We start from the raw sequence: 25,005 nt of genomic DNA on the forward strand, positions 1-25,005 counted from the left end.
GTTTTGGCATAGATGTAGGTTTAATTTATTGGGGAGCACGAAGACCAATGATTGAGCCTAATTATCGATTGCTATGGGCATTTACAATTTTAGCCAAGGACTAGACTTAGTAATGAAGAGAACACGTCGAGTCTAATGGCCACGATATATATAGGAAATGCGAACTTGTTTATCAACATGCGTAGCTTTCGCCGTGACATCACAGCGCACACCATTAAATCTGGAAGTTACTGATCACACCGTTCGGTTGATATCGTCCAAACATGTCAACATACATGTGAACAACGACCTTCCAAAGAAATATAAATGAATGAGGATCCAAATAAAGTAAATAATTACCATTTAAAGGTATGTAGAATTAAATTCTTAAAGCAATGATATCCATTACTGATATAATTCCTGTTAAACGCATACGTGACCCATATGAACATAATACGGTTAATGTTCACGAGCCATAACTATAAGCAAAATACGGCTGAGAAAAAAACACAATTAAACCCACATCTAGGTCAATGATAGACCCTACATATCAAGTTGTTTCAGAGTATAATAATATTAATGAGCTATGTTGGTTATAAGGTTCTTCTTTAGTGAAAATTTAAATTTGGTGAAAAAAGGGCAGTGTCCCTGTCATAATCAGTCCTTACTAGATACGATCGTTAAAAGAGATATCTAAGTATCACCGGAAATTCAATTACTAAACAACACCCACTTATTTCTAAATCTGGTTAAGCTATGCTGAGTAAAAGAAATATGATGAAGTATGGAAGATGGAGGGACATGAATATATATTACTATAGAGCTTTCCGGTTTTGATGTATACTCTAAGTACAACTATAACTAAAATAGCATTGTCAAGTCCATTCTCGATCCACTCAACTGAAAGAATGCGCTTGACTACTATGATTTGTCTTTGAGCAGGTATTTTAGTTCTTTGCTTAGAAACGATGTAAGCTATACGTCGTGTCACTGTATCACTAACCTTATCTAAAATCATAAACATTGTCGAGACAATTAGTTTTATAGATAGTAGGGTAGGTGTAAGGAAGTTCATACAACTGTGAATGATCTGCAAATTTAATATCTGGATAATCAGTGTTTAGCTGTATTAAACACAATCAATCGTCACATTCTACCTTTAGACTCTAAATCAGGTTCTGATGGTGAGTAAAATGCTTACGTGAACTCATCAGACATGACATATTTTCTGTCCCTTGTGTCTCTGGCAGTAACAACTGGTTTGTCTCGTGGAGTAAACACCGGCCTGTTGTTTCTAAGTTCAGTGAGTCCAAACGTCCCAAGCTCATGAACCCAAACTTTGTGGTTGCTGATGGCAAAAGTAACCTCTTTCCCTTCATCCTGAAAGTCCTTAGCCACTTTCAGTACTCTTTAAGTCCAACAAACAACATGTTAAAACCTTTTTGAAATATACTTATATAGTCAGCTGTTCAAAAGTACAAACATGATGATGGTTAAGTAATTGGCATGTTAGACCTGTCTGAATGTTTAATACATTAATATCGAGGTTTAAAAATGGTTATTTATTTTAATATGTATGTATGTATGTATGTATGTATGTATGTATGTAGACATAGTATGTTCTTCACTTTGTCCTTGATCGTTAGATTGTAATGTAAGATAATTATGATTTATAAACAATGTGTTGACACTGCCTTTTGAAATGAGAATGTGCTTGGAGCAAATATATTTAAAATTTATTGTAATTTTCCATTTGAACGACTAATAGCTAGGTCAGGTGATCATTTGTATATAAATAGGGTCTTATTATATGACGTACGATCTGACTATGACATCATATTTATTTGTATTCAGTTATAACTGGAGAGGAATTATGTGTCTAAATTTAATATAACATGGAATTATAAGTGCTCATTGGCATTTTGACTGAAACACTGCTTTTGGATTATCGTTTCTACATATTGCGTATGTCACAATACAAATATCAGCGTGGAGAAACACTTCTGATAGTAGATTTTAATTAGCTTCACAGTGTCCTATCGGTGGCTGGGTCGTTTATATATGCTATTATTATAGGTTTCAATATATATCGATGGGAAAGATTAATTATGATATCACTTGTTTACAGAACTCTATTTGGTAAATCAACGCGTTATAATTGTCATGGAATTGAGGTCTTTAAATGTCTTTCAGGGTGAAGCTTTAGTGCCAAAAAAAAGGATTGGCTAATAATTCAAATATTTTGTTAAAACAGTCCATGATCTAATATTAGTTTTAACAATAATGTGAAAGACATTAAAAATAGTGTTGATTAAAAATTCCAAAGTGTATGAGCAGTAACATTTTATACAGCGAACAAAGATGTATACAAACCTGTTTCTCCAATAGATCGTATCATTTTCTTTCTCAACGAAGTTCACATCATAATATACCACAACAAGAGGTTTCTTAAATTTTTCGGCATTTTTCTCAGTACGCTCAGAGCATAGACCAAGGCTGCAAGAAGTAAATAAACTAGAGTTAGTACATCGAAACAGATATTGCTTACTGAGGTTGTCGGGGACAATAGCCATGTCCATAACGGAGTAAATGAGATAAACCCATAACACCATAAAATACAGATAGGTATAAGATGCCATGCTGTTACCACATTCATCATAATACATTAAATGCATGTTATATATCTATATTTTGTTTGTTTTTGATTGATTCAGATAGTGTCAATGTGATATATCAGACTGTTGCTGCATCAGCACATTCAGGATATAGAATTGATTCGGTACATGCTATTCATTTGTACTGACATTTGAACCCTTAAAACAGTTTTCATTTAAATGACAATAATGTAAGTTACAAGGTAATTGGGAGTCTTCGGGATAATATTCATGGTGTCTTCAATTCACGATGACTGGTCTGAGATATGCCATTCCCAAACAAAATCAAATGTGTTGATATTATGATGATATTAATTAAATTTACTGTCTAAAGTTGGGATAAGATGAAACTTTGAAGTAAAATTTAAACATAAGATACTATATTGAGAAATGTATCCTAAGAATTAAAATATGCACATGGAGTTCAAAGATGTGAATAAAGTATCAGAAGAAAAAACAATATAAATGACATGAAATGCTGGCAAATGTTCCTCGTTGAAAAGGTTTTGACATTTCGTCAAAACGGAGAAAGTTCGCGAAGAATAAAAATAGTTCCGTGCGTAATAGTGTAAAACTGAAATATGACTTTGCATAATTTGTTCCCTTTCTTGGTAGGTAACGTTTGCCAGTCAAATTCATTCCAGATCAACATTTGGCACGTGTATCTTTAATAAGTGGAGTCTAGCGTATTTAGGACTATCTGTATATACCAAGTAAAATCAATAAACCATTGAATAAGATCGTTACACCTTATTGTCTTAATCTCTGCGATTACATTTATTTCTTTGTTTATTAGCTTTATGATATCATAAGATTGTTGTCTTCCATGACCGTTGTGTAATCCGAATTTGTTTTTGCTTCCTTATTTCTATAATTGTTGATTGTACCGGTTTGGCCGGTATTTCTTAGGTATTATATTTGGTTTTGTTGATGTTAGCAGTAATGAAGATTCTACTGCTTTTTTACTCTTCTTTCCTTCTCCTAATTTTATGTTTTACTTATTCATCGTTTTCGTTTACTTCTTTGCTGCTTCTATTTTCTTTACATTTTCCTTAACGGCATTGTCCTTGCTGTTTTTTCTTCTGCCATATTTCGTACTCTTTCATCTTTATTTGTTTTCTTTTTATGCTGTTTCCTTTGTTTTTTCTGCTATTAGGACAGCATTCTTATCCTTTCTTCTCTGTTTTCTTTATCTGCCTTTTCTTCATTTTGTTTTTCTTCGTTTTGTAAATCGAGGTTAGATTGTATTCTACTTATGATACTCAAACAATGTTAATATCTTTATCGAAGTCTACGATGATATTGGAAAGGCATTCTCGTTAATCCGATTGTCTTCCATCCGCTTGCGATGCACTAGATATGTAGCTAGTTTAAAAGTGTATACTTCTTTGCTATCTGATTAGATGGAACCATATCCAATTCACAGTTGGCTAAAGCAAGCTAAATTTTGAAATGAATGAAACACTTGAAGAAAACAAATCATTGCAAGTAATAAAGGTCAATCATATTACTCATACGACGCGATCTGACACTGGATCTGTCTATCATCCTAAATGAATCCCTTATGTACAGAGTATACATACCACACGTTTTTCGTAAATATAAGGGAGCAGCATAAATCTTGAAAAGGTTCAAATACAATATTTTACCCCCTCCCAATAAATCTCTAAATTCTTGAGAGATAGAGAGCTATAGCCCTCCCCTTAAGGAATAGGTAGACGCGCCCCTTAAGGGAGTAGGTACAAATTCCCTTAACGGAGTACGTACTCGATAGCGGTCTCGCATACAACAATATGACACAACTAAATTCTATCTTTCTATTTCAATTTTATAGTCAGTGATGTTTTCTATTTCCGAAAAAAAAAACGAGAATCTGGGAGAAACGGAATGTCCACAATAACGCGGACTCCATTTAATTTCTAACGTTTTCCTAACATAAACAGTTTTTGTTTATTTGCATCGTGAAAATAAAATAGAAACAGATTTTGAACATGACATGATAATTCCATGGGTGAGTTTGACTGTGCAATCAAGATGAGAAAAACACCTATAAAAATGGCATGAGCAAATGTCTTGCAGCTCTTATTAGTCATACGTATGATGCTGCTTGACTCTTTTGCCCATTTTGTGAGCAAAAACACTGTAAATATGTCTATGAGATATTTTCCGATTGCTAATAAAGTGGTTATTTAAAACCTGAATACCTTTCCTTTTGAATCCAAGCTGTAATATTGTGCACAGATGCAACATCATCATACTTTCTCGCAGGTTCTTCAAACTCATTTTGCAAAATCTTTGGCTGGAACAATACAATTTCACTGAAAAACAGAGTAGTATCAGTTACAAAATTAATGAGTTGTTAGAATGTGCACGTTAAAGATATGTCTCAAAAAAGTGATAATGCAGGCGAAAGAAGTATTGTCGTAACTGTTCAATGGAAGCCAAAGATTCAAGGTAAAATTTACTTTTTAATTTGAGGCAAGATCTTTTCCAAAGCCGGGAGCTACCCAAATGAATACGAATCCACTATTTAGTCCGGTAAGTACTAAAATATGTTTTGCTGACAATTATGATGTCTAACTCAGTACTAGATATACGTAGTCTTTATATTACACATGTCTGCTAATCAGTACATAATGAAAGTTAATGACTAGCACGAACTACAAATGTAGTGTAAAAACAAAGAGAAAAGGGAGGAAAGACTTTTTGAGTAAGGGCTCTTCGTGGGTATTTAACTTTGAAATGTATGATTCTTCAGATGATCATAGCTTACTCTGCATATTTCCAATTTAATTTGTAAATACGTTCAATACTAATCTTTAATTTAGGTCTCTCGAATCATTTGACAGTGACCCTATCTAACTACCACCTAGATTGGCAGATAACTTTAAGCATAGTAGACGAACATTGTAGCCTGAGTGGTCTGGATTTGCGAGGTGGTATTATAATGCATTAGGTATTATGATCGGGTGACGTATTTGAATAAGGATAATTGGAATGTATCAGTGGTCAAGAAATCGCTATTTAAAACGAATTACAATGTTATTAGAATAGAATGATTGGATATAATTATACCCTGGTAACAGTTTAGATTATTGAATATATTCTTTACCGAATGCACTGTAAGATAAATTTCGTTTCTTGTCATTTGCCGTAACTGGCCAACAAAGACATGTTCATGATTTACTGGAAATTGGGCATCAACAGAACTCGAAGTTTGAAAGAAAACTGAAAGTACCATGTTCGTTATTTGAGAGGCGAGACTGAAGGCTTGCAGGGATCCAGTCTAAACTTATATCAGGATCTGTAATACAACCAAATTGAGCTTAATCAGTTCTTGCTGCAATTGAATTAAATCCCTTCTTGCTCAATGTGGACCGACACAGTTGTGTAATTTTGCAATTATAACTTTCTATTATATAGGCTATATGATTCGCTATAAATAAATTCACGGGTACATGGTTAATGAAGACAAAAGGGTTAAATTGTCATTAAGTGGAAAGTTCTACACTTACTCGTTATAACTATAATTGTTTCTGATGGCTTGTTCTGTGGTATGGGAAAATAATATTTCACCCCTTATAGCATGCGCTACCTTCAGGTAAATTTTTGCCAATTCACTCTCGCTATTGCTGAAGAAACCTGCAACATAAAATTTAAAAAACAAGACCTATTAAATCTTAACCATTTCAATCACTCTGTTGTTTTTTTTACGTGGGTTCTTATTGTATAAATATGTTTACATATTTTAAGATAAACCTATGTAAATAACAGGCTGCATAAAATGCTAAAGAACATTAATTATGGACACTTCCTCTGTTTAGAAAAGTATACTTTAAAGTAACCCGTAGTCTATTATATTTTCTGCACAACGGATATACTAAATACAGACGAAAACAAATGTATTGGATGAACTAAAATTGTAGATGTGTATTAGCCAGCAGAATATAATTATCAGTTTTAATAAAATATAACCCTAGTTGACTTTTGTAATTAGAGAAACATAACCGTGGTAATACGAAATAGATGATATGGCGCTATGATGCTGTTGATAGGAAACGCCTTATATAAATATAGGTCGCATTTTCACATTTCAACTTCACTTAAATGTTTTCAATATAAAGTCTGATAATATATATATTTTGTTGTAAATATGGACCACCAGCAAATGCTATCACTGTTAAAGGTGTGCTCATCAACTGCTTTACATTATCATTAATAGGTCGCCGGTCTTTTGGGATTAATTTCAAGCATGTCATATTCGTTGTGCTTTTCTATGTTCCAATTTTATGAAGATGAATCGACTCTGGTTACCTCTTCACTGACGATCAATTGTGCACGTAAATCTGTATCACAAGCAAACTTAAACAGCTTAACACATGTAAGGATAAACAGCCAATGTAACTCTATATACACCTTCTGTATTAATAGAGGGTCATAACACGTGTATCGTGAAAGGTACATTATGTACATCTTGCCAATGTTCAATAGTCATATCTGTATAGAAAGTTGGATAGCTGAAACCACTTTTCTTCAGCTTGTCACAGTGACCGTTAAGTTTGACATTTTCATCCCTAATTCAAAAGCTTCTTTCTTACTGTATGTAGAAGCATTACAAACATTTATACAGGTATGTGAAATTAGGAGAGTGTTAATGTGCGGAGAACATTTGCTTCTTTCAATCAAAATGATATTGACAATTAAGCTACTGGTCATAAATTAGAAGGATCTTGTCAGTTAAATTAAAAAGATTTTGTCGTGCCCCACTGTTCATTAATGGGTCAGTGATGGTATCCTGCAGATACTAAATTAATTATTCAAAGACACTTATGATACACAGACTATAGCAATCATAATATAAACGTTCTGCCTGATGGAGGGCATGTAAAATATAGCTATCACACGGAGGTCATTTAGAAGTTAACAGTCTCCGATATAGCACCTATTGTTTTGTCAATATAGGTGAAATTCGCTCACACAGATACCAACTATAACTATGTACATACCTATCACTGAAAAGGCGTTATGTTTTAATAGGTTCTCGACAGCTTCAACAGTTTTCAGTTCTGTAGATGCAGGAATGGCCTTGTTTTGCATGTTCTTCACAATCAAATCTGATAATAAAACGTAAATATAACGCTATGATAGCATTTCTGATATGTTGAAATTAAAATGCTGTATAAATATTTGCGTATTGATTACAATCCGAAGAAAATCTAACGATCCAATAATAAATAAAGTGCTTGTCTTGAACACGAAAAACAATTAAAGTATTGTTACGAGTATATGCTCTTAAAATGAATTATAAAAAAGAGCGAAAAGCAACAAGCTTTGTAAAATAAAACAAATACTTTATTTCCCTACTCTATAAAATAAAAATGCAATATCTAGGAACGTACGGTATTACGAATTAAATCCCAAATAATCCTAGAACACAGATACCGAGTCCTAATAATCTATAGTCCTAAATAAAAGATATCTGAAGGTGATCAGTGTCGCCTATATTAAACAGATAATGTGGCACAACTACTAACGAAGCCCAGTTTATGACAAGGTCAAGTACAACAATGTTACATTACAATAGAATTTAATGAAATAAAAACATATAGTAAAAACTAACACAAAATGCAAATCAAATATAATAGTATGCAGATATAAACTGTAGTAATTATGCAAAATACTACAGTTAGAACGACTTTGCAATATGTAGATAACGCGCAGATAAAATATACTGCAAATGTAATACAGCTACAGAAAACAAGGGAGTTTTAAATTACCAAAAAGGAGGTGGAAATTTAACCAATGATTAATCGGCCATACGATAAAACAATTGTTGTTGGTAAAGCTGCCCGCTTTGACGCCATTTTTTTCAGCACATAATTTGCTATACATGGCGCTAGTATATTTGGTGTAAAATCCTAGGTAGAACCACCACGACCATGGGAAGTTATTGGGAAGCTGTCTTAGATTCCCACGTTAGCGAAGCAGAGACTCGGACCCAGGCAAACATAGGTGAGATGTGTTAGTCATCTATAAAGTTTAGCCCAGTTGGTAAAAGTTGTTTTCATGATTTACGGCATGATCCAAATGCATAGACATGTAAACCCTTTCTTCAGGAATGTTGTCAAAAATTTATTTTAGACATTCTATCATAAAATAAGTATTGTGAAGAATTCAAAAAACTTAAATTCTTCAAGTCTCATTTTGACTGTTATTTTGAAAGAGATAGAGATGTCTGTATCGATATTTGTGTAACTAATGCATAAACTTCTAATGTAATAAGTTAATCATTAAAATAATGATGAAAATTAACTGTGAAAATATTCTAAAGAAAATGTTTGACAGGCTGGTAGTTGATAATATTATGGCTTTTTCGTGTTTTCCTTAAACTTTAAAATTAATGATTAGTTTCAACATGTCTTTAGTCCAGTAGTCTACCACTCATGTCGTCATCAATAAAATGGTATATTCGATCATTTTATATCGAAATACGCTTGGTAAATTCCAAAAAGCGCCTAAGAATAAAAAGCAATGCAAACAAAAACAAATCTTTTCTAGAGATAAATCTCTAAATGTAGAGAAGTTACATAAAGACATATTGCGCAAAATATGTACTAAATGCGCACATCAATTAATCAAAATTTTATCCGATTTTGTTTGCAAGAAGTTAATTCCTGCAGTTTCAGATATACGCTTTGATAACTTGATAATATTAATTTGGTAAAATAATTTTTTATGGATTAAAGTTTCTATTTATACCGAACTTAAATAGTTTTAGCAATACAAATGTCAAAATATTAGACGAATTAAAATTAAAAAGATAAGAGAAACGGTAACACTTTCTGCCTCTCTACCTGTGGTAACTTCGCCGTTATAATCCTCTGCATCACCGTTTCTAAACACTTTAAAAGTGGGATAGTTCTGAACACCAAATTGTTCACAGGTTGCAGTATCTACAGTACAGTCCACCTATAAAACAATAATTCAACATGTAATGATATGTATCGATAGTCCACCTATAGAACAAGGATTGAATATGTGACGAATAATCATTCAACATCTAATGATATGTCTTAACAGTACATTCCACCTATAGAACAATGGTTCAACATGTGAGGATGTGTATGGATATAATATTCCACATATAGAAAATGATTCAACATAATTACTGACCAGTCTTCGGGATCCTATTTGTATTTTACACAAAAAAAAAAAACAATTTTGCATTATATCATATCATCAATCTACATATACAACAATGACAAATTGAACATTTGGATGAACACAGACATTATCTAGGAGTTATATTGCAGAGAATGCTGTAAACAACTGTAGTTTATTAAGTGTGCCTCCTCGGTTTAATAGAACCAGCTTTCTCATTTACGTATTTTACGTAGTCAAATAAATCAATGCAGCAAAGTGAAAGTCACCAGAATACAAGGTCTTTTCTACCAGCCAGGTTAAAGATATTACCTATATACCCAGAAGGTCAATCATACAGAGCTGAGCAAAGTTACATTTTGTAATATCGTGACGTGGTCAACATTTCCTTAGAGACAAAACTTAACAAACGATTATCAAGCAGAATAACCGATCATCATTGGAAACAAATCAAATGATTCACACTAAACATTCCTAACATTCCTTGTTGTGGCCTATAATATCTGGCAACAACCGATCGAAACGAAATAAAAAATTTAAAAAGATTGAATTAAATATATCAAATGATGTGGGTAAGATTTAACCGTTTTCAGTAAATGCATAATGCTTAAACTCCACAATGAAGATGTGATTACTACTACAGTTGCCATACAATGCATCTCTGCATCATCACTCACATAAGAGAACAATTCCATTTCGATCTTAGTGGCAGTACAGAATACAGAATACTTTAGAAAATTAAGTATTGTAACAAGGAGCAATAACAATCCAGTTTTACTACAGTTACATGGAACTGTAATGTATAATAAAGGATAAGGAAATACAAAATGAATATATACGCGGTGCAAACTGAATGCAAACGAAACTATATATTCGAGTTAAACAAATGAAACATATATATGTAAAACATTAAGTAATGAATTTTGAGCAAAACTAAAGCGAAATGAAAGTGCAGGATATGATTGATATTTAGGATACTCATGATTAATACATTGACAATAAGACACATTTTTGTCATTACAGTCTCTTTTTTTAAATAATAAATGTCATAGATACCATTGACAATAATTACCTATGTACTATAAATCAGTAGTGATTTTAAATGTCGTTGAGGGTATAATTTTTATTTATTTGTACATTGACCAATATATTTTAACTGTATGCATTTTTATTTCAATAGGGTAAACAGAAACCATAATTTCAATTCGATAGTATTGAAAATGGAAGTGTTGAAAAGTAATGTAATATAACGAAAATAACAGGAAGCAATCAATGGAATCAATACACAGAATTTGCTACTGGCAGAAGGAGCGACAATATCAAATTATAGCATAATATATCTTATGGTGGAAACATAAAGATTAGCTTACATATAAGTGTCGAACTGTTACATTTCTATTTGTGTAACAAAGCAAACGAAATCTTCAGTTTCAGTGTATGCGTCGTAAAGTATGTTTGCATTTCTCACAGTGACTACGAGCCCCACAAACACCAGTTACCTTGATAAAATAAACAGTTACACACCACGCAAAGACCTGCCTCGCTGCAATTGAAGAGAACTAAACGCTTCAGTGGAAAATAAAAGCTCACGCCGGACTGGTGATGCTAGTGTTAAAAGGCATACAAAAATGATGACAAACAAACGTGCTTTAATGTAACATAGTACAAGGAAAGTGTCAAAGAGGTCCAATATTTTTTTTTTTTTATATTTAGGAAAATATTATTTACCTTGATGAGAGGAATTGGCGGGTCATTGTCTTTCAGTATTCTTGCGGCTGCTTCGTACGTTGGATCTAGTTCTTTACATTCCTCAGACCTATAGTAGAGACAAGGTAGAGATTAGAAACTGTATGTTGCATATGTCCTTAGTAAGAGTTACCCATGCCAGTATATATCAAAGGAACAGCAGTGGTTTTCTCCATGCTAAATGGTGTATCATGCCATTAACTAGACGACCAGTAAAGTACTTAAATCGTAAATGGAGTCAAGATTGAAAAGTGCTTTCTTTTGTTCTTATTTAAGCTATATGTGGCTAAATGCGTCCACAGTTTAATATTCCTTGCAATGAATTAACAATCGGGACACGATTCAAACGGAGCAAGTTCGTCATCTTGTATTTTGTCGTAGGAGCAGAAAGGGTGCTATGAAACGTTCTGCTCTTATTCGTCGTGATTAAATAAAAGGGAACGATAATTCTAAGTCCCTTTGCAAATATAATATTAGATCCATCGGGTCACAAAAGATCCTATAACACAATTGCAGTCAATCCGATTAATCTGCAACAATATACGCCCAACGCATCAATGTTTAAAGAAAAGCGACATTTTACTTTGCAGTTATTAGACAAATATATCTTGAAACATTTATATGATGGGCCTTGCCCCCCAAACTACAATACGCATAAATTGGATCATTCACAAAAATTACAAATTGAAAATATTGCAGCTTACCATGCACAAAAGGGACCGAAAGTAAAACAATCAGTTCAGATTAGGAGCGAATTTGACAGAGAACGATACTATCATTTTAAGTTTAAGTTTCAAATATATTTTCTTTCGATAGTAATAAGTGTCAGCTTAATAGTTATCAACCGTTTGGTCGCATCCTACTCTGAGTCCTAAGCGATAGACCCACCTATTCAGCTTTAAACACAGTGTCATTTTTAAACAGGTGTTGGGAAGATTACTCATTATATTTTAATTTAGTTCTGTGTTTTTCGGAGCAATAACGGTATAGATCTGCTCCTCGTTAATAACAAAACCATTTAATTTGGGAATTTAATCTGTGCAATGGGATATAATAATGTGTGTGTGTGAGAGAGAGAGAGAGAGAGAGAGAGAGAGAGAGAGAGAGAGAAGAGATAGAGAGAGCGCAAAGCAATGGATATCTCCACATTCTGATCATACTCTTTTGGTGCAATTGAAGAAAAGATATAAGCTTCATTTCGGGTGGGTCTCTGTTACGTTTGTGTGGGCAGCAATGATGAGGAAAAGTTACGAAAATATTACATGAATATTCATGATACATTTGTGCGTGTCTAAATTCGTTCGCTTGGGCTAGCGTTCGGTTAAATATCACCAAAATATAAACAAGATGCTTTAAATTAGTGAGGATCGATGTTCGACGGATTATCAGCCGAGGAAAAAGGCTTCACTGGCGAAACACATATATATCGACGATTGTACCGAGGACAGTGACTCTTAAATGAAACCTGAAACTAGATGAAAGGTAAAAATTGTTTTACTAAGCTGTAAAGTGTCATGTAAGTAATACATAAGCTGGGCCTATATCTAGACAATACATTGGAAAAACCTTAAGTCTGATCAGCATTAACAGACGGGTCCCGCTATAACTATATTTTACAAGCATTTCGACATTATCTTCGTTAGCAAAAAAATAAAAGGCACAACATTCTTTAACCTTAGAGGAAGCGCACATACATATAGAGAGTGAGAACAACACATGGACATAGCTTAATTTACAATCGAACTGCATTCCCGTATGCTTAGATTTAAACTATATTTGGGTAGTCGCGTGCATCATCTTTGTGGTCAGTACTGTCGTGTGAATGTCTGAAAATAATTCATGGAAATCCATGGTACATTTGTGCCTGTTTATGAGTTTATTTTGATTTGTTTACCGTCTGGTCAAATATTGACGCAGTATTAATACCTTTAACAATTATAATCTTTTCTCAAAGGATAATCAGCGGAAATCATAATAATAAAACTTCATTGGCAAAGCAAACTTATATGAAATAAAACCTAATAAAAGGCAAAATGGATTGATGATGGAACTATGGATATTCATAAATGTTTAGAAAAATACCATTAATTTACAAATTATCTTTAACTTATTTTAAATTGCACTTAGATGTTTGACATCATTATTAGTTTCAGAAGTAAGATTTTATTGAGCAAATGTTGCTTTTATATTTGAATAAGCAAGGAATACTAGGTAAAGAATATATTCCCTTACCGAAACTTTTCAGTCCAATCATAATTAACAGCACCATGTAACATTTATCGATTAAGACAGCTGATCAAAGTATTTTTAGTTCACCTTTTCCTGCAGCTGGGATATTGTACTGTGCCAAATTTTAGTCAATGTACCATTTTGTCATTTAATGTTTGACTTGTGTAAATACTAAATTAAATGCCAATTTATTTTCAATACTTCCTTTTGATATTTACCGCTAAAATAACCTTACGACTAGTAGGACACAGAAACCAGCATTATCTTTAAAGGTTCAAAACTTTAAAAGATACATCGCATTTTTCCCTTTAAAAGGAAAATATTTTAGACACGGACGAATTAACCGTCTTCATATTGATTACGCAGGTTACTCAAGCCATCTTTATAATAGATATGTGAACTTATTACGGCGCGAAGAATTCAACTAGAGCCCAGTCATGTGTCTGACCCTTGGATGCAATATCACTTTTGGAATGCGGTAATTCATCACCAGCAAATATTAGCGAAATAAAATTTGCTTAATAAACTATACGTTTCATGCTTGTATGGGCGTGGTTCCACGTTTGTGTGAGCTTCTATTCACTTAAATGTTACCTAACTAGTGTCATATCATTGCGATGACACCTTCTGATTGGTCCACAAATTCCTCCCTACTGAGTTGTAACGTCTTGTAAAAGCTGGGCATAAGACTAGACAACAAACTTAAAAGGCTTAAATCTAACTTACGATAACACGAAGGGTCACGCAATCAATACTCTTTTTCAATCAAGAGTCTTTCGACACTCTCCTGTTAAAAAACAAACACAAATTTATTTATTCTTAAGAGAAGAAGTAGTAGGACTGTGATATGGACTTTTGTTTAACGTAGTTTTAACAATTTCTGAGTCATATCGCAACGATGTCTGCAGTGTGGCAGTTTATAATGATGTCTAGCACTATGGCATCATGCCGCAGACATGTAGCACGATGTCCCACCCAGTCACATTATCCTGACACCAGGCCGACCAGTCCTAACACTAACCTCTTAATGATGAGCCCCAAGCGATGCAGATGTTAGTACCATTTTTATAAGTCTTTGGTATGGGATCGAACCCAGGACCTCCCGCGTCCGAGGCAGACGCTCTAACCACTAGGCCATATATATATATATATATATATATATATATATATATATATATATATATATATATATATATATATATATATATATATATATATATATATATATATATATATATATATATATATATATATAGTGAGAGAGAGAGAGAATGAGCGAGAAAGAGAGACAGAGAGATCAAAATTGAAGATTCAGTTAGATATTTTCGTGTTCCGTCATAGTGGTTAGTATTTACGTGTGTAAAATCCTAAATTAATTCATAAATATTCTTGATACATTTATCAATGCGAATATGTTTCTTTAGCTTTGGTTACCTATGGTAAAATAGCACCTCATTTTCAATATGGGGTCTTTAATGAATGAAAATCTATTTTCGATAGGATTTTCAGTCCGGGAATAATAAGAAAAAATACATTGGCTAATGAGCCATAAATCGATAATTGTATCCAGGTTAATTCCTCTTATATGAAATCTACCACTGAATTGAAGGCAAAAGCAGTTGAAATAATTTTGGAAATATGGATGTTTCATAAATGATTAGCAAATACAATTAAATTACACACTGCCTTTCACTTCTTTTCAATTGAACTTAGATGTTTTACATTGCTAGTTTAAAATCTACAATAACCCAGCAACTAGTAGGAGCCAGAAATCAGTATTCTGTTAAAAAGGCTCAAAACGTAGCATTACGATTAAGCTTCCCTTTAAAAGGAAAATATATTGAAAACTAAAGAATGTCCCGTCTTCAAATTGATATATGTCTTATGGATGCTAATTTTCTTTTCATTGTTCTTAAACAGCCATCTTCACTATCCATATATGTGCTCCTCGTGCTAATCGTGTATTGAAATGGCGGAAAATAGTACTAAGAAATATTTAGTCTTAAATAACTCCTACGTGACTATCCATAAAGGAAATGACATAAATGTTTTACTTAACAATACAGTTTTGGTGTGACAAAAGAAACCCAGGCTATTTTTACAAGAAGTATGAGAGCTTACCAAGGTGAGAAGAATTCAACCAGAGCCAAGTCATGTGTCATAATCTTGGATGCAAAGTCATTGTTGGAATACTGTAAAACATCACCAGCAAATACTAGCGAAATAAAACTTGTTAAACAAAGTAAAAGTGTCATGCTTGTACGTGCGTGTTCCAAGTTTGTGACAGCTTCTCGTCTTATATGCTACCTAAGGATGACAATATCAAAGCGTTGTCGGTTTCTGATTGGTCCAATCATTCTTCCTTACTGAGCTGTACAATCTGGCATAAGTTCTTTATAATCTGGGCCTAAGGCTAGACAAATAAATATATCTGCTTAAGTCTGACCTGCTACGAACAGGTCACACAGAAAATACGTTTTCGACTCACGGATGCAAAAATATAAGTTTCATTTGATTGGTCGTTTGTTACGTCCTAATCGGCAGTAATGACGAGTGAAAGGTGCGAAAATAATTCGTGACCATTCATGATACATTTGTGCCTTTGTATAGTTTTCTTGGCTTGGGTTACTGTCCGGTCAAATATCTAAACATTATCAATATGGTGTCTTCAAATAGTGATCTTGGCAAAGCAAACAGATATTGGCGACTGTACCCATGTTAATGCTTCTTATATGAAAACTAAGTATTAGTTAAAGACATGCATAGTTTCAATAATGTTAGAAGTATGGAATTATCATAAATGTTTAGCAATAACATTAATTTACAGACAACCTTAAATTGCAGTTAAATTCCATTTATGTGTTAGACTTTGTTAGTTTCAGAAGTAAATTTAATCTTCAGAAAACGTTGCCTTTAAATTTGAATAAAAAATGATTATTATGCAAAGAATATATTCGCTTAAGTCCAATCCCAAACAACAGCACCATATAAAATGCACGGATTTCATCAGTATGTCAATTGGTCAAAGTATTTTATTTTTTTCTTGCAGCTAGTGGTCTATATTGTATCAACGTTTGATTTGTGCAACTATTACATTAAATGCATATTTCTAATCAGTATAGCCTTTGTCATTGAACATTTCAATAACCCTACAAATAGTAGTAGACAAAACTCAGTATTATTTTTACAAGGCTCAAAACTTTTAATTAATTTTCATTATTCCATTAAAAAGAAAAATATATTAAAATTGAAGACATTCCCGTCTTCAAATTGATATGAATCTTATGGAAGCGAGTTTTCATTTATTTTTGCTTAAACAGTCATGTTCAATATCTACATATGTGCTCTTCATGGTAGTCGTGTATTGAAATGTCGGCAAAGTGTAACATGAAACCATGAGTCTTATATAAGTATTTGTTCCTAGTCGTTACACAGAAACTTCTGAAATAGTTTTGAACAGTGAATATATTGATCAATATATTGACATAAATCATAATGACCGTTTGCTATATTGATTCATAAAGATAAAATGGCATCATTACAATAGGTAGGTGACCAGTGTTGAATTGTTTATGAGTGATAAAGCGTATTTATTGCGTGACCCGTCGTGTTGCGGCGGGTCAGAGGTAAACATTTGCACATGTTCTTCTAGGCCCAGCTGAAGTAGTACTTATACAAGACTCTACCGATCCAGTGGGGTTGCATTATTGAGCCAATCGGAAGCAGACAACACCTTGATTTCTTCCTCTTTAGCTTGTTAAGTCTTAAGGGGGCAGGGGCCAGTTTCTATGTACAAATTCAATGCCTCAATTAGAGACCTAATATATAAAATCATAAAAAATCAAATATACAAGTGACATCATTGACTTTATGAGAAGAAATGCCCAGACGACACGATTCAATAATGTGAAATTACAAGGCACAGATTCCATGGTGTGTGGACAATATTGTGTGTATTTTCTTCATCAACGCAGTCTTTGATATTCTTTAGAACATTTAGTGACGTAATTTGATCGTCACTCTTCCAGAAACGATGACAAAGTAGATAGATGGTTTTGTGACCATTATGGTTATATTTTGTCTTTAGGTAGGAAACGTAGTGCACATCAATGGCACACTGACTTTCCGTTTCTGGACGTCTAGCTTTACTTCACAACGTTGTCAACCTTGTCAAAAAGAGATTTATATATGAAATATATTTGTTTGTTTTCTTGTTAATTCTTAAATATTGTTTGCATTTGGACATGTGGTTGCAATGCAATAATTGCTGCACGGGGTGGATATCAGCAAGTGACTGAATCGTAGGAGTGCCGCTTGTGATCAGAATGGCCTCAGTTTTATCATCATTGCTTTAAACATGAGTGAGAATAGTCGCACCACACACTCATGCCTCTTAGTTGGATTGAAATGCCCCAGCTGCATGGATCATACTTAGAGTACCACGATCAGAGCACACCTCCCCGCTGCTCTGTACCCTAAACTGGCTATCCAAAATTTGTTCTCTGTGCTACATTTCACTGTTGAACTCTAGTCCAACATACCTATCCGATCTCACCCACGTGTACATACCAGCAAGATACTTACTCTTCTCTTCTGACAATCGTATACTCATTATTCCCACTATAAAGACAAAGTCATATGGACAGCGTTCTTTTGCATAAAAAGGCCCAGCAACGTGGAATGTATTGCCCACTGAACTTAGACACAAAGACACAGTGATCACATTCAAGAGGGCTCTCAAAATTCACTTATTTCGACAGCAAGAACAAACTTAAAGACCTAATAATGTTTCCTAGCATGTTTTTTATTTTTTGATGTTTTTCTAATTTCATGGTGTTTGTTTTTTTAATAATCTTATTATATGTTTTTTATCTTAAAGGTCTTGTCTAATGTTGTAAAGCGCTTAGCGCTTCTAAAGATTAGGCGCTATACAAAGTCCTCATTATTATTATTATTATTATTATTATTATTACATGCTCCAAGAGAGCGAAAATCACTATAATTTAACTGATGATGATGGTGATGAAGTCTGACTATCATGCAGTATTTAGTAACCGAACAGAGCGGCCGTGGGTTTAGCCGCTCTCAAGAAGTGGCTGACCCAATTCCTCGATACTAGTTTGCTAATCTGATGCGCGTGACCCACTGCCAAATCCAAAATCCAACCACAACAACAACAAAACATATACAGGAATCCGCAGCCCGCCAAGGAGCCCGCCAAGCAGTTTCGACCTGCATAAGTGGTCCAACAGCCCGCTATCCAGCCCGCCAAGCTGTTTCGACATGCAGAAGAGGACTAGCAGCCCGCCAAGCGGAAACCTTTATTACGCTACACACCATAATTTCACCAAAGTTAGTCAGGAAATTTAAGGTAAATCAATTATTGGTATTAAGCCTTCGGGTATACATCTATTTGTGCTATTTGAAAATCACTATTCTTTCTATCTCTTGCTCTTAATCTTTTAACAAATACGTTATTGCAATTGTTTATAACTGTCAACTTGTAGGAAATACACAGATAGTACAGACCCACCATATTACGGTCACACTCTCGATAGTTACTATATCTCAGATTAAGATGAACATAAATAGATACACAATAAGGAAAACCAAAAACTTGCTAAAGAAAGTTATCAAGCTCAACAACTCCAATGTAAGCAGTCCAGACATTTCAGGCAAAATTGGCGAACATAAAGCAAGCAATGACACCAGTACCACTCCAGATACAAGACCAGACTGCCCTCTTAATTTCCATACAATCCTTGGTCATTTTACTTCCAGTCTTATTGCATGTCTAGTTGTAGAGCGCCCATTGGATGTTGGGAGTCGCATCTGGGGTCAACAAACATCTAGAACGGGACGGAATTAACGAACTGTCCCAAATTTCCCAAATATCCCAGGGTTGCCGGACCTTTCTAATTTTTTGCTGGATTTCATTACAACAGACAGAACCCTGACCGCCCGTCTTACGCAATTGACCCACACACACTCTTACCCGCTACTCCACAACTGACTCACACTTATCAAAATCCGCGCAGTTATCCTCACCCACTAACTTGACTCCAAATTATATTAAATATAGGAAATATTAAAGATCAAGAAAGGCAAAACACTCATAAATGGAATACCTAAGGCCAACAAAACAACAGTAGAAACAAGCAAGCCAGCAACAATAATCATAAAACCAACGAAAACTACAATCAAGCCACAAAGAAAGAATCGATATCGACCCAGGCAACAAGAGGAAATAAAAACGTAAATGAAGGGACAACCCATCATACCAAACCGAATATCCAGATAGAAGGGGAGACAAAAACACAAATAGGCAAGAACACAACATAGAATTAACCGTATTCATCAACAACAACAGCTCCAAACAACTGAACATAAGCACATCTAGTATATTGCAAGTCCTAACCAAATCCCACGATGGAGTCTTTGAAATTATTTGACCTAAAACCAACTACATCATAGTCAGATGCAGCACATCAAAACAAGTTGTCAATTATGTGGAACTAAAACAAAAAGGACCAACTAAAGTGAATGTCACAAGACACAAAGCACTCACCAAAAGAACCCCAAATACCATACCACAGGCCTGCACAAAGACTGAGAAAAAGAAGGATAAACCCAATGCCACTCCAAAAAGCAGCAGTCCACAAAAATCAAAGACTGGTTATAAATCAAATACGACTTACAAAAAAGGTTATCAAACTACATCAAACATTCAACCTTTTCAAGTAACAACGACATTGCATTGGAATTAACAAACCGGGAGCCGACATAACAGGTCCCTCCAGTTTCAATCAAGCAAAGGACACCCGACCAACATTATCTTACTCGATTTTATTTCAACTACACCACTCCTAGTCTATTTCGATGGGCACCCGCTACTGCCATATAACTTCAACCCACGATTCTGTAGCCACTGCAAATCATGGGGACATCAACCCAACAGCTGCAAAAACAAAAAAGGATGTGACACTTGCGGCAGAAATCATAGCAGCAAATGCACATACACTGGTCAAACATGTGCTAACTGCAACGGCCCACATCACCCGATCTCCAAAGATTGCCCCCACACCAAAATGAAGAGACCATTATAAGACTCATGATTGAAAATAATTTGGCAAAAGCAAATGCGAAAACCGTTCTGCTATCGAATCTCCCAAAGCAGGAAAAGAAGTTCAAACCACACAAGCTGCTATATAGTTCTAGTGCGCTGTAGCCGATGTGGGTTAACTCAGGTTTGTTTAGGGCGTTTTTGGCTGCTTGATCTGCAATTTTGTTCCTTGGGTTGTTAATGTGAGATGGGACCCCCAAGAATTGTAACGTTTGACCTTGACTTTTCATGTTGTTAATTATCAAGTAGGTTTCTCTAAGAAAGTTGTCACGTCCCTTAGAGTTACCTGTTTCAAGTGTTCTGAGTACTATAAGTGTTTCCCTTACTATTAGTATTTTCTGGATTTCCTGTTTGTGTGCTATATTTACTGCTTCGAGGATGGCCCAGAAGTCTGCTGTGTATACTGAACATTTGTCTGGGAGTCGGTATCCTATTTCATTCTTCATTTCCGGTATGGTTAGTTCTGCAGCAGTTTTGTCTGGGTTATTTGATTTAGAACCGTCTGTGTATATTTTGACAGTCTGTGTATGAGTTGTCCAATATATCGAGGATGTTTTATCGTATTTCTAATGGAAATTCTTCTTTGCATCCGAATGATGTTGCTATAGTGTTGACCGTTGGTTTGTCCCTTGACCACGGGGCCAGGTCCGGATATCGTATTGGTTCTGCGTACGGATAATCGAGTTGTAGTTCTTTGCATAATGTATGGATACTATTTCCAGATGGCCGGAGCGGGACGAGTCTCCGGCTAGTGGGATATTGTATTTGTCGATGATGTTTCTTGTTGGATGGCTTCAATTATGTATCGACATGCTGGCGGAGTATTTAAGTATAAATTCTTCTCTCCCTAGTCTTAGTGTTGTTTCACCTGTAAGGATTTGTAGTTCTTCTTTTGATGTGTTTTTGAGTCTACCTGTGCATTTTTGTAATGCTTTTGATTGGATTCTATCAGGGCGTTTTAGTAATGTTGGTTTAGCCGATGCGTAGATTTGGCATCCATAGTCCATTTTAGATCTAATTAGGGTTCTGTACAGCGTCACCAACGTGCCTTGGTCTACACCAAATTGTGAGCCGTTCATTTTTTCAAAAGATTTAGGTCTCCACAGCATTTCCGTATTAGGTCTGTTATGTGATGGTTCCATGTAAGCTGTTGATCATAATACATGCCTAAAACGTTTGCGAATCTTTCAAATTTCATTTGTTAGCCTTGGATATATAGGTTGGGTGGTTCTATTTTATAGCCCTTATGGATGGGGGATAGAATTCCAGTTGTTTTCTCTTTGATAGATTAAACACCCATTTATCGGCTCCTTATGCCGATCTTGTTTAGGTTATCTTGTAGTAATGTTAGTAGTTGTTGGCTGTGTGGGTTGCCTGCTTTCCATAGACCATTGTCGTCAGCAAATTGTGATAGGTCTATTTTTCTGAGATTGGTGGAACATTCTAGATGGTTTATCATAATGTTGAATAGGGTCGGACTCATTACACTTCATTGTGGGGTGCCGTTCTCTAGCACGTGTTCTTCTGAGTACTGAGCTCCTATTCTGGTTATGATGTGTCTATCTTTTAAAAATGTTTGTATCCATTTATGCATGTTGCCACTGATTCAATAACGGTTCGATTTGATAATGAGACCATCAGTCCAGACTGAGTCAAAGGCTTTCTCAAGGTCTAGGAAAATAGCTACGAAGTCTATATCGTTTTTCCTTTTAGAATTAAAGGCTAGTTTGATACTAGACTCAATCCTTATTAGTTGATCTAAAGTGAATATTTTATTCTGGAAGCCACTTTGGTTTTCTGAGAAGATTATTACTTTCAAGGTGATGTTTGAGTCTGTTGTTGATCATCGTTTCCATCAACTTGCGTGTTGTATATGTAAGGAATATCGGTCTGTAGAATGATATTTCAGTGGGATCCTTGCTGCCTTGGGGATAGGGATGACTATAGCCTGTTTCCAGTTTAGGGGGATTCGTCCAGTCTGCCATGATTGATTTATGAAGTTTAGTATGACTTGTTCCATATTTGCTGGTGTATTCTTACATATCTCGTATCCGAGGTTGTCTTCCCCCGGGGAGTGGATTTTTTTAATATATATCTAATTGCTGTTTTCCATTCGTCCAAGCTGTATGGGTTATTTAATCGATGTTCATTGGATCCATTTCGGTAAATAGGTGCGAATATTTACACTCTGTTGTTTTTCTATGTTCTTGGAATTTAGCTGTGTGGTTATTGTTTTTACTCATTCCAGCGAAGTGTATTGCTAGCTTTTTAGCTTTGTCTTTTTCAGTTGTTGCACTTTTAATGTTTGGAATGCTGTTACTATTTGCGCCTCGAATTGCTTTTAGTTTCTTCCAAACTTGTTTCGAATTACTTTGATTAATTTCAACGGTAGAGCAATATTTTTGCCAATATATGTCCTTTTGCTTTTTTAATAACACTGGTCAACAGTGAAATCATTACTGACTTGAAAAGGCCCTAATCTGTAGTATTTTGGTGTGCCGAACACGAATATAACCGTGAAAAATTTGTATTGGCTCTCGTTTTGAAGATATTCATATACCTCATTTTCTATGTTTCACTGTGTAAATTTCTCCAGTAGGACTGCAGCAACATCCGGAATAATGATGTAACATTGCATAATACCATCATGCTCACATCATCCACAGTTGATTGCATCATTTTCTGATGCAATGCAATACTAATGCCATGCGGCTGCTGAAGTAAGTTGACGTCAGCAGTGTACTATACATGTGTAGGCCTATTATACTAATGCCAGGCGGCTGCTGAAGCTGACGTAAGCAGTGTACTATATAAAGCCCAATCAGATAGGTTCAGCATTTAAAATATTTTAGACGTTGTGCGAGACAGTTCAAGCTACTGTTACATAAAACTTATTATTTTATCCATTTACGTACAATAAAGAACAGTAATGCCTCGAAAGTGTGTTAATACCGCGGACAATTTTTGCTATATTTGTGGGGAAGTGACATTTGCCAACCAGAAGAAAAGTATCAATTCTCAAGTGAAGAAGGCATATCATCTTTACTTCGGATGCAAGGTTGGTGACCAAGACAAGCCTTGGGCTCCGCATATATGCTGTGCTACATGTACAACACAGCTTTCACAGTGGTTGAATTGCAAAAGGTCATCAATGCCGTTTGCAGTCCCAATGGTGTGGAGAGAGCCAAGCAACCACCTAAATGACTGTTACTTCTGCTTGGTTCCTCCTCTTTCCGGCGGAATAACGAAGCGAAAGAAGTCGAGAATAGTCTACCCAAACATTCCGTCTGCATTGAGACCAGTTCCACATGGTGAGGGACTTCCTATTCCAGAACCTCCAGCAGAATATTCTCTTGATTCATCTGACGAAGACAAAGGTGAGTCGACCTGTTCTTCTCCTGGTCCATCAGCATGCAGTGATCCAGATTTTCACTGTGGTGCATCATCAACCCCACACAGAATAACACAGGAAGAACTAAATGACCTGATTCGTGATTTGGACTTATCAAAGAACAAGGCAGAATTGCTAGGATCAAGACTCCAACAATGGAATCTTCTAGAAGAAGATGTCACAATTACTGCATATCGAAAGCGCCACCAGCAATTGGAGCCTTTCTTCAGAAAGGAAAGTAATCTGATATTCTGTTCCGATATTGAGGGCCTCATGAATGCTTTAAAAATCACTCATGACCCACAAGAATGGAGACTATTTGTGGACTCTTCGAAACTGAGTCTCAAGGCTGTGCTTTTGCACAATGGAAACATTCTTCCATCTATTCCAGTAGCGTATGCTGTCCACATGAAAGAGACATACGATAACTTAAGGCAGCTACTGAATTCCATTGAGTATAACAAGTACAGCTGGCACCTCTGTGGTGATTTGAAGGTAGTTGCCCTTTTAATGGGACTGCAGCAAGGATATACAAAATACATGTGTTTCTTATGCGAGTGGGATAGCCGAGCAAGGGAAATGCACTACATGAGGAAGGAATGGACTCACAGGCAGAATGTAGCCATTGGAGAGAAGAATATCCAACACCCAGCTCTGGTTGAGGCTCAGAAAATCTTGCTACCACCCCTTCACATCAAACTAGGTTTGATGAAGAACTTCGT

The 25,005-nt window shown here is 35.1% G+C and overlaps 1 protein-coding gene across 1 annotated transcript in view; it reads right to left on the minus strand.

Annotated features, from left to right (window-relative positions):
* Positions 1–22,877, minus strand: part of LOC149801680 (protein disulfide-isomerase A3-like) — a 29,788-nt gene extending 6,911 nt beyond the window's left edge. Inside the window, exons 1-10 of the mRNA XM_089956829.1 lie at positions 22,706–22,877; positions 21,179–21,394; positions 15,891–15,984; positions 11,523–11,610; positions 9,488–9,602; positions 7,640–7,747; positions 6,149–6,275; positions 4,838–4,951; positions 2,353–2,475; positions 1,181–1,387 (exon numbers count right to left, since the gene is read on the minus strand). Coding sequence (XP_089812955.1) covers positions 1,181–1,387; positions 2,353–2,475; positions 4,838–4,951; positions 6,149–6,275; positions 7,640–7,747; positions 9,488–9,602; positions 11,523–11,610; positions 15,891–15,984; positions 21,179–21,394; positions 22,706–22,877 — 1,364 coding nt within the window. The remainder of the gene's footprint in view (positions 1–1,180; positions 1,388–2,352; positions 2,476–4,837; positions 4,952–6,148; positions 6,276–7,639; positions 7,748–9,487; positions 9,603–11,522; positions 11,611–15,890; positions 15,985–21,178; positions 21,395–22,705) is intronic.
* Positions 22,878–25,005: the final 2,128 nt, after the last annotated feature.

The sequence above is a fragment of the Sinohyriopsis cumingii genome, chromosome 4 (genome assembly GCF_028554795.1).
Source record: "Sinohyriopsis cumingii isolate HCF-2022 chromosome 4, ASM2855479v2, whole genome shotgun sequence".
Classification (NCBI taxonomy): domain Eukaryota; kingdom Metazoa; phylum Mollusca; class Bivalvia; order Unionida; family Unionidae; genus Sinohyriopsis; species Sinohyriopsis cumingii.